Below are 13,810 nucleotides of genomic sequence, written 5' to 3'. Positions count from 1 at the left end.
GACTGTTAGGTTAATTGGCTTCTCTAAATTCTCCTTCATTTTGTGTTATATTTAAACAGCGTTGTATTTGTTTGAGTAATCTCTGTGCCCCCGTGTCCCAGTCTCCTTTCCCTTAGTTCCTTCTAGTTACTTCTGTCTACACCTGCTGCCTATCAGCTAATTAGTCCTCCCATTGTTTCTGTCTACCATATAAACACCTCCGTTTAATTACTCATTGCTGGATTCTCATCATTATTTAGGTTTATTCCTCCCTAGTGTCTCCAAGTTTTTGGTTCTTAAGTTTCTTTGTCGTTCAGTTCTGTTTTTTGCATTTATTATTTTTACTTTTTCATTGAATTTTGCAAGCAAAGTTCCCTGCTCGTTCTACTCTGCATTTGGGTCCACAACTTCATTCACCAACCCTGACTCAGTGCTTATGTGTAACCTTTGTCGGATACTTCTGTTTTCTTTAGCTACAAGTCAGCCTAGACAGAAGGCTACTCACATTGTTCCAGGTTCTGCTAGGGGTATCTTACTGTTACAATGGAAGTTTTCCTCTCTGATGTCAATGCATGCATCTTCAGTCTGGTCAAGTCATGCAAGAGTGACTCATGCAAAGTCAATGACTCAATGCAATCAGTTGGATTGAAGGTAGAAAACCTTAAGAAAAATACAAAACCTGTCCGTGTTGGAGGCTGGAGAAGTGCCTCTCTTCTCCAGCAGAGTCCGCTGTGGATCCTCCTGAGCAGAGCCCTCTGCACAGCTGCTGCTCGTTACCATCATCAGGAGGACCCTCTACTTAAGCTGTCTTCAGACCTTGCCTCAACGCCGCAGTGTTGAGCCAGTTGGTTAGCACCTAAGCCCTGAACCTCTGAGAACTTTGCTTGCTCTGAGATCCTGACAGGATCCTAATCTTGTCTCTGTTTTTCCAGGAAAATCTGATCCTCCTTCGTGAAGCTCTGGAAGAGCTTAACCCACCGAGCCTGCCCTCAGAGCCAAACCTGAAGACTTCCCCTGGATTCTCTTGCAGCTCTGGACCAAGAGCTGGAGATCCTAAGTCAAGGTCAGCTACCTTTCAGAAGCAAGACGCTGAAGCAGCTAACGGACTCAGCTAATCAGACTCTCTCCAGTTCCAACAACCTTCCTCTCCAAGATCCATTCAAGGACCCACAAGGTACAAACCAGAGACTATCAAAGGACAAACCGCTAAGAGCCCAGCTAACTAACTGTCTTCCTCACAGACTCCGGTGAACCCGTTTGCCCAGGACCATAACCAGAACATACTATCGTTGGATTGTCTTCAATAAACTCTGTTAACTTTTCATCTGTTTCCTGTGTCGTGGTGTTCTGCATAATTGGGTCACATTAGTGTACCGATCATGACAGAACACTGCGGCCAAACACAAGGCCCAGCAGATCACTTCACCCGCCACTTGGAAGAGCAGGCGGCCCAACTAAATGGACATGCCTTGGCCTTACGTGAGCTAAACACCCGCATTGAAATGCAGAACCAGGTAATTCAAGGCTATGCTAATTACTTTAATAGTGCTAACGCCATACCGGCAGCGCAACCATTTCCGGGTCCAGTTCCACCTCCGCGGTCACCAGCAGTGACGTCATCAGAGTTCCGCCCAAGCCTCCCTGAAAAATTCTCCGGTAATATGAAGGATTGCAGAGGATTTTTATTTCAGTGCAGATTATTGTTCCAGAACTCTCCCAACAGTTTTTCGACGGACTTTAAGAAAATAACCTTTATTCTCTCTCAACTAACAGGAAGAGCTTTGGAGTGGGCCCAGGCCAGATTCCCCTCAGATGAAAGTCTCAACTGCCGATACTCTGATTTCATTTCTGAGTTCTCCCAGATTTTTAATCAAGAAACTGATCAAACAATTGACTCTCGTGCTCTTTTCAGTATTAAGCAGGGAAACTCATCTGTGGCGGATTTTTCGATCAACTTCCGGGTTAAGGCAGCGGCTTCCGGATGGAATCAAAGTGCTCTGAAGGGAGCTTATTTCATGGCCTTAAATGAGAATATTAAAGACGAACTGGCAACTCTCGACGAGCCAGCCTCCCTTGAGGATCTAATCAAACTGACAATTAGATTGGACAACAGAATTAGAGCCAGAAGCAGCTCCAAGTTAAGAAATTCTGGGTCTCATGCCTCTACATCTGCTTCAAATATTATGACTGTTTCTTCTCCTCCCACAGGGCGACCAAAAGCCCAGTCCCTCCCTCTGCCTGTTCAGGCTTCACATTCTGAAGGTATGGAGGTCGAACCTATGCAGGTGGGACACACTCGGCTTACTCCTGAGGAGAGACAAAGACGTTTTTTGAGCAGACTTTGCATCTATTGTGGTGAAAGTGGACATTTCATTGCTTCCTGCCCGGCTAAATCAAAAGGCAGGGCCCGCCAGAGGATCTGAGGAGTCTGGCGGGCCAAACCAACTCTAAGAAATCTCCTCGATTGATGCTTCCTGCCACTTTGTTTTGTGATAATCAGAACCTCTCCTTTTCTGCCTTTATTGACTCAGGCTGTGAACGGAACCTCATAGACTCTAACCTTGTTCAACAGTTGATGATTGAAACTGTTCCCCTTTCTCAACCTCTCCGTGTCTCTGCCATTGATGGGAAAAATCTCCACCAAGTTACTCATCAAACTCAACCCCTCGAGCTCCTCCTCTCAGGTAACCATCGTGAAACTATCACATTTTTTGTCATTCCCTCCGCATGTTCCCCGTTGGTGCTCGGATTCGAATGGCTGGAGAAACACAATCCACGCATTAATTGGACCGAACGTCACGTGGAAGCATGGTCTACGTCATGCCATGAGACTTGTCTTCGGTCGGCAGCCCCCGTGGTGGGGCCTCCTAGAGGGGGGGAGGAGATGGACTCCCCTGACCTATCTTCAGTCCCCTTTGAGTACCATGACTTGGCCCCGGTCTTCAGTAAGGTCAGTGCTACGTCCCTTCCACCACATAGACCATATGACTGTGCAATTGAGTTGTTACCTGGAGCACCGTTACCCAGCAGCCGTTTATATAACATCTCCAAACCAGAACGAGAGACAATGGAGAAGTATATTAACGAGTCTTTAGCTGCTGGAATTATTCGTCCGTCCTCTTCTCCTTTGGGTGCTGGTTTCTTTTTTGTTGGCAAGAAGGATGGTTCATTAAGACCATGCATTGACTACAGAGGGTTGAACCAAATCACTATAAAGAATAAGTACCCTCTACCTCTCCTAGCCTCAGCTTTTGAACCAGTTCAGGGGGCAACAGTCTTCACCAAACTGGATCTGAGAAACGCATATCATCTCCTCAGAATCAGAGAAGGTGATGAATGGAAGACTGCTTTCAAGACACCATTAGGTCAGTTCGAGTACCTGGTGATGCCTTTTGGTTTAACTAACGCCCCCGCCTGCTTTCAAGCACTAGTGAATGATGTTCTCAGAGATTTTTTAAATGTGTTTGTCTTTGTCTATATAGACGACATACTCATTTATTCACGGAACTTAACTGATCACAAGAAACATGTCCGCCTGGTGTTACAGAGGCTACTGGAGAACAAGTTATTCGTCAAGGCAGAAAAATGTGAATTCCACCAACCATCAGTGACCTTTTTGGGGTTTGTGCTCGAGGGCGGGCAGGTTAAGCCTGCTGAGGACAAGATAAAGGCGGTATTGGACTGGCCGATTCCTGAAACTCGAAAACTGCTTCAAAGGTTTTTGGGGTTCGCCAATTTTTACCGTCGTTTCATTAGAAATTATAGCCAGACGGCTCAACCTCTGACCTCTTTAACTTCGGTTAAGAGGAATTTTCAATGGACTCCCGAAGCTCAGTCTGCTTTTGACAAACTGAAATCTTTGTTTTCCAGAGCACCGGTGTTAATTCAGCCTGACCCTTCTAAACAGTTCATCCTCGAGGTTGATGCTTCGGATTCTGGCGTCGGAGCCGTCCTTTCCCAGAGACTCGACTCAGATCAAAAGATTCATCCATGTGCTTTTTTCTCCCGCAGACTCTCATCAGCAGAACAGAACTACGGTGTTGGAGATCGAGAACTATTAGCCATTAAGTTGGCGTTGGAGGAGTGGAGACACTGGTTAGAGGGAGCTGAGCACCCGGTTCTAGTCTGGACTGACCACAAGAACCTTGCTAGCATCCAGTCTGCCAAACAGGCCAATCCTCGTCAATCCAGGTGGTCCATTTTCTTCTCCAGATTTAATCTCGTTATCTCCTACAGACCCGGATCAAAGAATGTGAAACCAGACTCCCTCTCGCGCCTATACTCCGTCGATCAACCCGAGACTCCAGAGCCAGTCCTCCCGGCCTCTTGTACTGTGGGAGTCGTGAACTGGGAGATCTCCGATCTCATTAACTCCGCCCTGGCCACGGAACCCGACCCAGGTAACGGTCCGGCTAACAGAACTTATGTCCCGTCTTCCGTCAGGTCCAGGCTCATTCAATGGATGCACACTGCCAAATTCTCGGCTCACCCTGGAGTCAGTAGAACCATCGCTCTCATCACCAGACGCTTCTGGTGGCCCACTCTCCACAGGGACGTAAAGGAATATGTGCTGGCCTGCCCCATTTGTGCTAGAAACAAGGCCTCGCATCAGCCACCCTCTGGTCTGCTTCAACCTCTTCCGATCCCTTCACGTCCATGGTCCCACATTGCCATAGATTTCGTCACTGGTCTCCCCGTCTCTCGAGGTATGTCCACAATACTCACCATCGTTGACTGTTTTTCCAAGTCCTGTCATTTAGTCCCTCTCAGGAAGCTCCCCTCGGCATTCCAGACTGCTCAGCTTCTCGTGAAACACTTCTTCAGATTACATGGCATTCCCCAGGAAATCCTATCAGACCGTGGTCCTCAATTTATCTCACAAGTTTGGAAAGCCTTCTGTTCAGCTCTGGGTTGTAAGTCTGCTTTGACTTCAGGTTATCATCCACAATCCAACGGTCAGACCGAGCGCATGAACCAGCACCTTGAATCCACCCTCCGCTGCCTAACTTCCAACAACCCCACCGACTGGAGCCAGTATCTCCCTTGGATTGAGTACGCCCATAACTCCCAGAGATCCGCTTCCACCGGCCAGTCACCATTTCAGGTCAGTCATGGATACCAACCACCACTTTTTCCCGCAGATGAAAAGGAGATATCAGTCAGGACGATCAACCAACACATCCGCCGCTGTCAAAGGGTTTGGAAGGAAACCATCACCACTCTCAACAGATCATCAGAAACCTCCAAACGTTTTGCCGACTCTAAGAGACGTCCCGCTCCTGAGTACACCATCGGACAGGAGGTATGGCTGTCTACCCGGGACATTCCCCTCGAGGGAATGTCTCGGAAACTGTCTCCCAGATTCATCGGTCCGTTTAAGGTTTCCCAGGTCATCAGTCCCTCCGCAGTCCGTCTCCAGCTACCTCCGAGTCTACGCATCCATCCCACCTTTCATGTGTCTCAGGTCAAGCCCGTAGTCTCTAGCCCTCTGTGCCCGCCATCCGACTCCCCACCACCCGCCCTGGAAGTCGATGGTCACCCTGCATTCACCGTCCGTCGCATCGTGGACTCCCGTCGGCGAGGTCGCGGCTGGCAGTACCTCGTCGACTGGGAGGGCTACGGACCTGAAGACCGTCAGTGGGTTCCCGGCTCTTACATCCTCGATCCTTCCCTGATCGAGGAGTATGAGCGTTCCTGCCCATCTACTTCCTCCGGACCGCCAAGGGGCGGTCGTTGAGGGGGGGGTACTGTTGGAGGCTGGAGAAGTGCCTCTCTTCTCCAGCAGAGTCCGCTGTGGATCCTCCTGAGCAGAGCCCTCTGCACAGCTGCTGCTCGTTACCATCATCAGGAGGACCCTCTACTTAAGCTGTCTTCAGACCTTGCCTCAACGCCGCAGTGTTGAGCCAGTTGGTTAGCACCTAAGCCCTGAACCTCTGAGAACTTTGCTTGCTCTGAGATCCTGACAGGATCCTAATCTTGTCTCTGTTTTTCCAGGAAAATCTGATCCTCCTTCGTGAAGCTCTGGAAGAGCTTAACCCACCGAGCCTGCCCTCAGAGCCAAACCTGAAGACTTCCCCTGGATTCTCTTGCAGCTCTGGACCAAGAGCTGGAGATCCTAAGTCAAGGTCAGCTACCTTTCAGAAGCAAGACGCTGAAGCAGCTAACGGACTCAGCTAATCAGACTCTCTCCAGTTCCAACAACCTTCCTCTCCAAGATCCATTCAAGGACCCACAAGGTACAAACCAGAGACTATCAAAGGACAAACCGCTAAGAGCCCAGCTAACTAACTGTCTTCCTCACAGACTCCGGTGAACCCGTTTGCCCAGGACCATAACCAGAACATACTATCGTTGGATTGTCTTCAATAAACTCTGTTAACTTTTCATCTGTTTCCTGTGTCGTGGTGTTCTGCATAATTGGGTCACATTAGTGTACCGATCATGACAGTCCGGATGGTTTGATTGAACGGTTTCTGTAAAGAGCCATGAGATGACATGTGTTGCTGATGGCTTTATTTAAATAAAATGAATGGAATTGAATTAATTACCATTCTATTTTCAAAGTCCACCACAAATCATATTTTAAGCACAGTGGAGGATTGTGAGTACTGGGCTACTTGCATATCACAATAATACTTAACAGTTAGAGTCAATAATAAATCATTAACAAAAATGACCCGGATTGATTGGATTCAAACATGTTGAGGACTTGCATTTCTTTAATTACTAATCAGTGATAAAGGTGAAACTTAAGTTCTTTGGGCCAATGAGTGGTGCACTCACCCTTAGCTGCAGTTATTACATTCTGTTTGCCGTTATGGGTTGCTACTTAGATTCCTTGTTTATAAGAAAAGCAACAAACTTTATTTGGCTTCTGAGCCTCTTAAATCAACAATAATGCTCAAAAACCTGAACAATATTCAGCTTTTGAGCTCTGTCACAGAGTTTCTAAGATCTAGCAATGCCTGAGATCTGCTTCATGTGACTTCAACCTACTATGCTTATTGCCACAGAATCAACTAACAGAAGTGATAATTATTATATTTTCAACCTCTCAAAATTTATGAAAAAAAGAAATATCCTATTTTGTGTCAGCATAATGAGTACTTTTATTCTACATATTTATACAAGTTCTGTTAACCTTCTTTTGAATAATATATTGTTTTGATGAAAAGATTGTAGCTATGACTTGAAGAACTATCGTTGATCTTTAAGCTATTATCCTTAATAACTATGATTAATAACTGGAATAAAAAAAACAACAAATCACACTAAATGTCACTGTACTTATGCTTAGACAACTTTTATTGTCATTTTGTATACAGTGTATAAAGAATAAATTTTGATGACATTTCCATTCCTTAAAATATCATAAAACCATTGACTCTAAGGGGATATTTTGATCACTGACTTCTAGTCACTATTGATTATTTTAATGTAAAATTGATTATCATAAAAACAAGGACAAGCATGTATCTATTATGGTTTAATTGATTAAACCCAATAATTCACTCTTACAATCAAACTATTCTGTCCAGCAATTTCTTTAGCTAACTAGAACAGTCACAAACTACTTAAAAGAATATGTAATAGCCAAAAATAAAAATCGTTCAACATAAAACTAAAGAACAGGCTAAAATTCTGAATGTTGATATTAGCAATATGTAGATCGTTTCTGTAAACAATCATAATATTCATAATATGATGTAATATAAATCAACGTGAGTTAAGCATGAATAACTCAATCTCCCACAGCAATGTATGCATGAATGATCAAAGCTTCTCTCCAGGTACTCCGGCTTCCTTCCACAGTCCAAAAACATGACTGTTAGGTCAAGTGGCTTCTCTAAATTGTCCTTAGGTGTGAGTGTGTGTGAATGGCTGTTTGTCTCTTCTGTTGCCCTGCAATGGACTGGCAACCTGTCCAGGGTCTACCCCGCCTCTCACCCATTGAGAGCTGGAGATAGGCACCAGCATCCCTCGCGACCCAGCTTGGGATAAGTGTGATGGAAAATGGATGGATGGATGGATGGATGATCAAAGCTTTGGGTCAATTTGGAGAGTGGACACAGGAAAGGAACACTGATATAAAACTAGAGCTAATAGGTGTTGAGCGCATGCCTCCAAATAATGGCAGAGCCCTGCTGTGCAGGTTGCTGTGAGACTTAAGTGTCAAGCAAATCTTTAGGTTGTAATTGAAACTCTCAGGCGATCAGACACCTATTCTTGTATTTTTCTTTCATCTTTTTTAATTCTTGTTCCTGTTTGTTTTTTAAATGTTCGATTTCTTTGAGCTGTTTCTCTTTTTGTTCCAGTTCCTCTTTCAGTTGTATTTCTTTGTAATTTTGCAGGTTGTCCAGCAGTTTATACTCCTTTTCCAGCTTCTTTTCTGTCTCCTGGATCTCCCTCTCATGTTTCCGCTCCAGGCTCCGTATTTCCTCTCTGTGTTCTTCCAACAGACCTGCAAAGTTTGTGCTGTATTTCTCTCTGAACTCATTGTAGACTTCAGCTTGTTCTCTAGCATGCTCTTTAAACTTCTTTTTTATCTCTTTTGTTTTCTTCTGGTATGTTTCCTCTACCCCTCTGAGTTTTTCATTCTCATTTTTAAACTGCTGTTCAAATGTCTCTTTGGTCTGCTCATACTCCATTTCCAGTTGTTTGAGTTTTAATTCAGCAGTTTTGCGTTTGTTTTCCTTCTCTTTCCTACGTCGCTCCCAGTATTCTTTTTGTTCTTTCTTTCTGTTCTCTTGCTCTTTTCTTAAACTTTCTTTGAGTTGTTCCAGTAAACTCTTCTTCTCCAGATCTGTTGTGGAATTTATTTTTTCCTCTAACTCCTTCAGCTTCTCTTCAGACTCCCGGCGTTCCATCACCTCCTCTCGCATCTTGTTCCTATCTTCTTCTTCCCTCCTTTCCTTCTCTCTCCTAATCTTTTCGCTCTCACTATTGATTTTGATTTGTATTTGTTCCAGTTGTTTTAATTTATCTTCTTTCTCTTTTACTAGTTCTGCTTTTTGTTCCTGCATTCTTTCTTGCATATTGTTTACTTCTTTGTCCCGTTCCTCCTTGAGTTTTTGCAGCTCTCTTTGCATCTCCCCCTCCTTATCTTTCAGTATTTTCTCCATCTCTTTCTGGATTGCTTCCTCTGCTTCCCTCAGCATCTCATTAGTGAAACAACCACCACCATTTATCTCCACGATCTTCTCAATCTTTTCTATCAGCTCAGAAACCTGCTGTTTGTTTTCTTTGTCATAGTTATTAAGCACATGGTATCTTCCTCCACAATCCTCAATTAGATTCTTAATGAAATCCTCCCCTTTCTCAATGTATTCTTCTACTGATATTGAATGATGAGCTAATGAGTCTCCTTTAGTAAAGAGGATGATGGTGAATTTCTCAGAAGTCTTTCCAAAGACCCTTGTAACCAATCTTAATGTGTCCTTCTCCTCTGCAGTAAACCTGCCGATCGATAACACCAGAAGGAAGACATGTGGTCCTGGAGCCAGAAGACTGATGCACTTGGTCATCTCCTCATTGACTTCCTCGTTAGACAGGCTGGTGTCAAACAGTCCAGGCGTATCGACCACAGTGATTGTGCGACCAGCAACTTCACTCTGAGCTTTCTCGCAGCGCTTGGTGACGGACTTTTGAAGAGCTTCTGCTTTGAATTCCTCTCTTCCCAGAATGGTGTTTCCAGAGGAGCTTTTCCCACAGCCAGTCTTCCCTATCAGGACAATCCTGAGATTGTCAGGGATTGGCTGCAAATCAACACCTAAAGGGAAAAACAAAGAACTTCATTTTTATAAAATGTTTAAAAGTCAGAGTTCTTAAGGCCTATGCAAATAGTCGGTCATGGCAAACCCAACATAGGATTTAAATCAGAGGCAACCAAACTTCCACTCAGTTTTTCTGGAAAGGTTTGGACATCAACCCAGAAGTTTTGCCAAATCTGTTGGCTTGTATCAGAAAAGATTCTGATTTCATTTAAAGTTGGATCTGGATCCAGACTTGAATCTCCAAAAGCATTTAAAGACAATTACAAGGTCAGCTTTCTATCAGCTCAAGAACATTTCCAGGATTAAAGGACTAATGTCTCAGCACGATCAGGAAAAACTAATCTATGCGTTTATTTTTAGTCGAATTGATTACTGCAACAGTGTTTTCACAGGTTTGCCTAAAAAGTGGACCAGACAGCTGCAGCTGATCCAGAACGCTGCTGCCCGTGCCCTCACTAATACTAAGAAAGTAGAGCACATCACCCCAGTTCTAAAGTCCTTACACTGGCTCCCCGTATCTCAGAGAATAGACTTTAAAATACTTCTGTTAGTCTATAAATCTCTGAATGGCTTAGCACCTAAATACATTACAGACTTGCTATCAGTGTATCAACCCTCCAGACCACTCAGGTCTTCTGGCTCCAGCCTGCTCTGCATACCTAGAAGCAGAACTAAACATGGAGAAGCAGCATTTAGTTCCTATGCTCCACTTATCTGGAAAAAACTTCCAGAAAATTGTAAAAGTGCGGAAAGCCTGAGTTCCTTTAAATCAAGACTAAAAACACATTTGTTTAGGACTGCCTTCGACTGTTCTAGTTAAACAGTTCAACTAAAACATAATTTCTTTAGTCCAACTGTTTTTAATATTCTCTTTTGTTTCTGCATTTTTTTATTTTATTTTATTTATTTTTTTCTGAATTGCTTTAATTCTGTTTTATCTTCCTGTATTTTAATCATGTAAAGCACTTTGCATTGTCTTTGTACTGAATTGTGCTATACAAATACATTTGCCTTGCCTTGCCTTGCCTTGCCTAAAGATATGGAAGAGAAAGAAAATTCACTCTATCTCAGTTAAAAGATTTGTATGAAATTAAGATTAGCTGCTTGAACCAGGCTGTCTGAGCTTCTGCAGGCCAGACTCTGACATATATAGTATATAAGGTGTATGGACGTGAAAAGCTGATTACTTTCATTGCTCCGAGAGAAAAGCATTGAAAAACACTAGACCAAGGTCAGCCATCACATCAGGCAGTTGGCTATCAGACATTCTTCTCCATTTATTACCTTAAGGTTGTGTTAAGTCAAAAATAATGGCTTAATTCAAGATAAAACAGTTAAATATTTTTTAAGTTTTTTTTCTTTTTGGTTGTGGTTCTGAACTGATGATAACTGACTGTCTGCTTCTGTCTCCTTGAACCCCACTCAGCCTCAGCAGATGGCTGCTCACACTTTAGTGCTGGTTAAGTGTGTCTCAGTGAGCTTGTTGCAGGTATGACACAGACACTTTTGATATATGCTTAATATTTAAGCATGGTCTGCACTCTGTTATTCCATGCCACAACGTAAGAGGGACAATCACAAACTATTTGTGGGTCTAGATACCGCCGAGCAGTGGGCAGCGGGTATCCAGGTGGAAAAAGGGTCCCAGCATTCTCGCGCACCTCGCTCTCCTAGCTGGTCCAAATTCAAAAGTCTTTTTCCGCAATGGCGGTCATACAAATTGCCTGGCGCTCTCTTAATGGAGATTTCACCGTTGATAAATGTAGGGATAAAAATTTGAGATTTTTTACTCTTGAGGTTAAGATTAAATTAAAAGTAATTGGATTTATGTAAATTATAATGTTTTAAACAGGGTGTACTTTTTTCTCCATCTCAGTCCCACTTACTAGGAGCAACGTTCTTGCACTTGAGGTCCTGAAGTGCTTTCTTCAGGTGCTCAATGTTTTTCTCTTTTTCTGAGACTTTTTCTGCTTGAGCGTTGGCATGTGTTTTGGTTGTGTAGGAACGTTGGTTGTCCATATATGTTCTGTTTTTTTCTACGACACTCAATAGTTCTGGGATCTGCTGCTGGTCCTTAATGTTCAGAACAAAATATCTTCCTCCACAGCTCTGACAGAGTTCCTGGCCACTTCTGCTTTCTCTGATGAAGTCAATGATGGCTGGAGCTGTAGGATCCGAGTCCACAGTGAACAGGATCATGGTGAAATCATTGACTCTAGAGCTGAATGTGTCCTGGATGGTCTGTAACTCTCCCTTGTCTTCATCAGTGAGTGGGCCCACAGGTAGGACCAGGATGAAGGCATGGACACCCTCAGGATCAAAGAGAGAGATACACTTAAAGGATTCCTGCATCACCTCCTCATGAGATTTTCCATACAGGGAAGGCATCTCCAGAACAGAAACCCAACACCCAAACACATCCTCCTGATTCATGATGATGTCTGATGGGTTAGAGGCCAAATTAAGCTCTTTCTGACCTAGAATGGCCTTGGCTACAGAAGCTTTCTCTGCTAGTCTACTCCCTAACAGAACCAGGTTTAATACGGGCTTATTAAATACAGCTTCTGGTTCCATGTTGTCTTCAGTGATGGTGAGGTAGGCTCCCTTGTTTTTATGCACTGTTGCTTTAACCTTCTTCATGATCATTTTCTGGTCATTTTCATACATGTTGTACAGTCGGTCATCACAGTCTCTAATGAGCTGTTTGACTGCCTGAGATTCAATCAGGTCATGGGTCTTAACGACCAACGAGTGCCTCAGAGGTTCTGGTCCCAACAAACTGAGGATGGATATGAGGGTTTGCCGCTTGCTTTGTGTGAATGATGAAGGTTTCACTAACAGCAGAAGAACATTTGGTCCAGGCTCACAGAGGCTCACACATTTCCTCATTTCTGCTTTGATTGTTTTCTTAGACATACTAAAGAAGTTTGGGGTTTTAACTACAGTGAGTGAATATCCTTTCCATTCCCCATTAATGACTGCACACTTATTGGAAGCAGAGTTTCTCTGGAAATGATCCCCACTGCCACCAATGACGAAGTTCCCAAGTTTTGTCTTGTTCTCTTCACTCTTTCCAAACAGAACTATTCTGAAGGCAGAACCTGAAACACAACGAGAAAAAAATAATCTTTATGTTAACACTAAAGAAGTTTAACAGCCGTATCATATCTAATCAGTTAGTCAAAATAATTTAACATTACCAGAAAGTGTTGAAAAATACAACTGTATAGTATTTAACATCTGTTTCCTCAGCACTGATGGTGCCAATACGGAAAGAGGTGCTTATTAAAACAGTGTTAAGAATTTAACTGGTTGATCTTGTTTTCCATCTCTGTTTCACTTGGGATTAATTTCCACTGGTATGCTGATGATACTCAGATATATCTGTCTATAAATCCAGATGAAGCTAAACCATAACATACAGGCATATCATATAAAAACCTGGATGACTTCTGCTCCTAAATGCAAACAAAGCAGAAATTATAGTCTTTGAACCAGAGTCTGAAAAAAGCTGATTAATCAGTCATTTTATTTGGATTGGATTAAAGTGATCTAAGAAAAAATCTCAGTGTTATTTTTGATCAGGACCTGTCATTTATATCCCATATCAAAGAGGTTTCCAGTCTTTCATGTGCGAAATATTGCAAAAATTAGAAATATCCTGTCCAGGGGTGATGCTCAGAAACTCGTCCATGCATTTGTTACTCACTATTGTGATTCTTTACTATCAGAAAGTCCACAAACCATAGTTAAAAGCCTTCAGCTGATCCAAAATGCTGCAGCCAGAGTTCTGACGAAAATTATTAATAGAAATCATATCTCTACTATTCTAGCTTCTCTTCATTGGCTTCCTATTAAATCCAGAATAGATTTAAAATCCTCCTTCTCACATATAAAGCCTTAAATGGCCAAGCTCCATCTTATATCAGAGAACTGATTGTTCCTTATGTTCCTAACAGAGCACTTCGCTCTCAGTCTGCAGGTTTACCAGTGGTTCCTAGAATTTCTAAAAGTAGAATGGCAGGCAGATCTTTTAGTTCTCAGGCTCCTCTCCTGTG

The 13,810-nt window shown here is 43.2% G+C and overlaps 1 protein-coding gene across 1 annotated transcript; it reads right to left on the bottom strand.

The window, feature by feature from the left end:
• Positions 1 to 6,418: 6,418 nt before the first annotated feature.
• LOC119782390 (GTPase IMAP family member 8-like) lies at positions 6,419 to 12,594 on the bottom strand. The gene is made up of 3 exons (XM_038283340.1): positions 11,635 to 12,594; positions 8,329 to 9,714; positions 6,419 to 6,452 (listed from the first exon to the last, which is right to left on the bottom strand). The coding sequence occupies exons 1-3, from the start codon at positions 12,417 to 12,419 to the stop codon at positions 6,419 to 6,421; spliced, it is 2,205 nt and encodes a 734-aa protein (XP_038139268.1). The 5' UTR covers positions 12,420 to 12,594.
• Positions 12,595 to 13,810: the final 1,216 nt, after the last annotated feature.

Source organism: Cyprinodon tularosa, unplaced genomic scaffold, assembly GCF_016077235.1.
Source record: "Cyprinodon tularosa strain WSP-4 unplaced genomic scaffold, ASM1607723v1 ctg192, whole genome shotgun sequence".
NCBI lineage: Eukaryota > Metazoa > Chordata > Actinopteri > Cyprinodontiformes > Cyprinodontidae > Cyprinodon > Cyprinodon tularosa.
The sequence above is the reverse complement of the archived record's forward strand: the minus strand, read 5'-3'. Positions and strand labels throughout refer to the sequence as shown.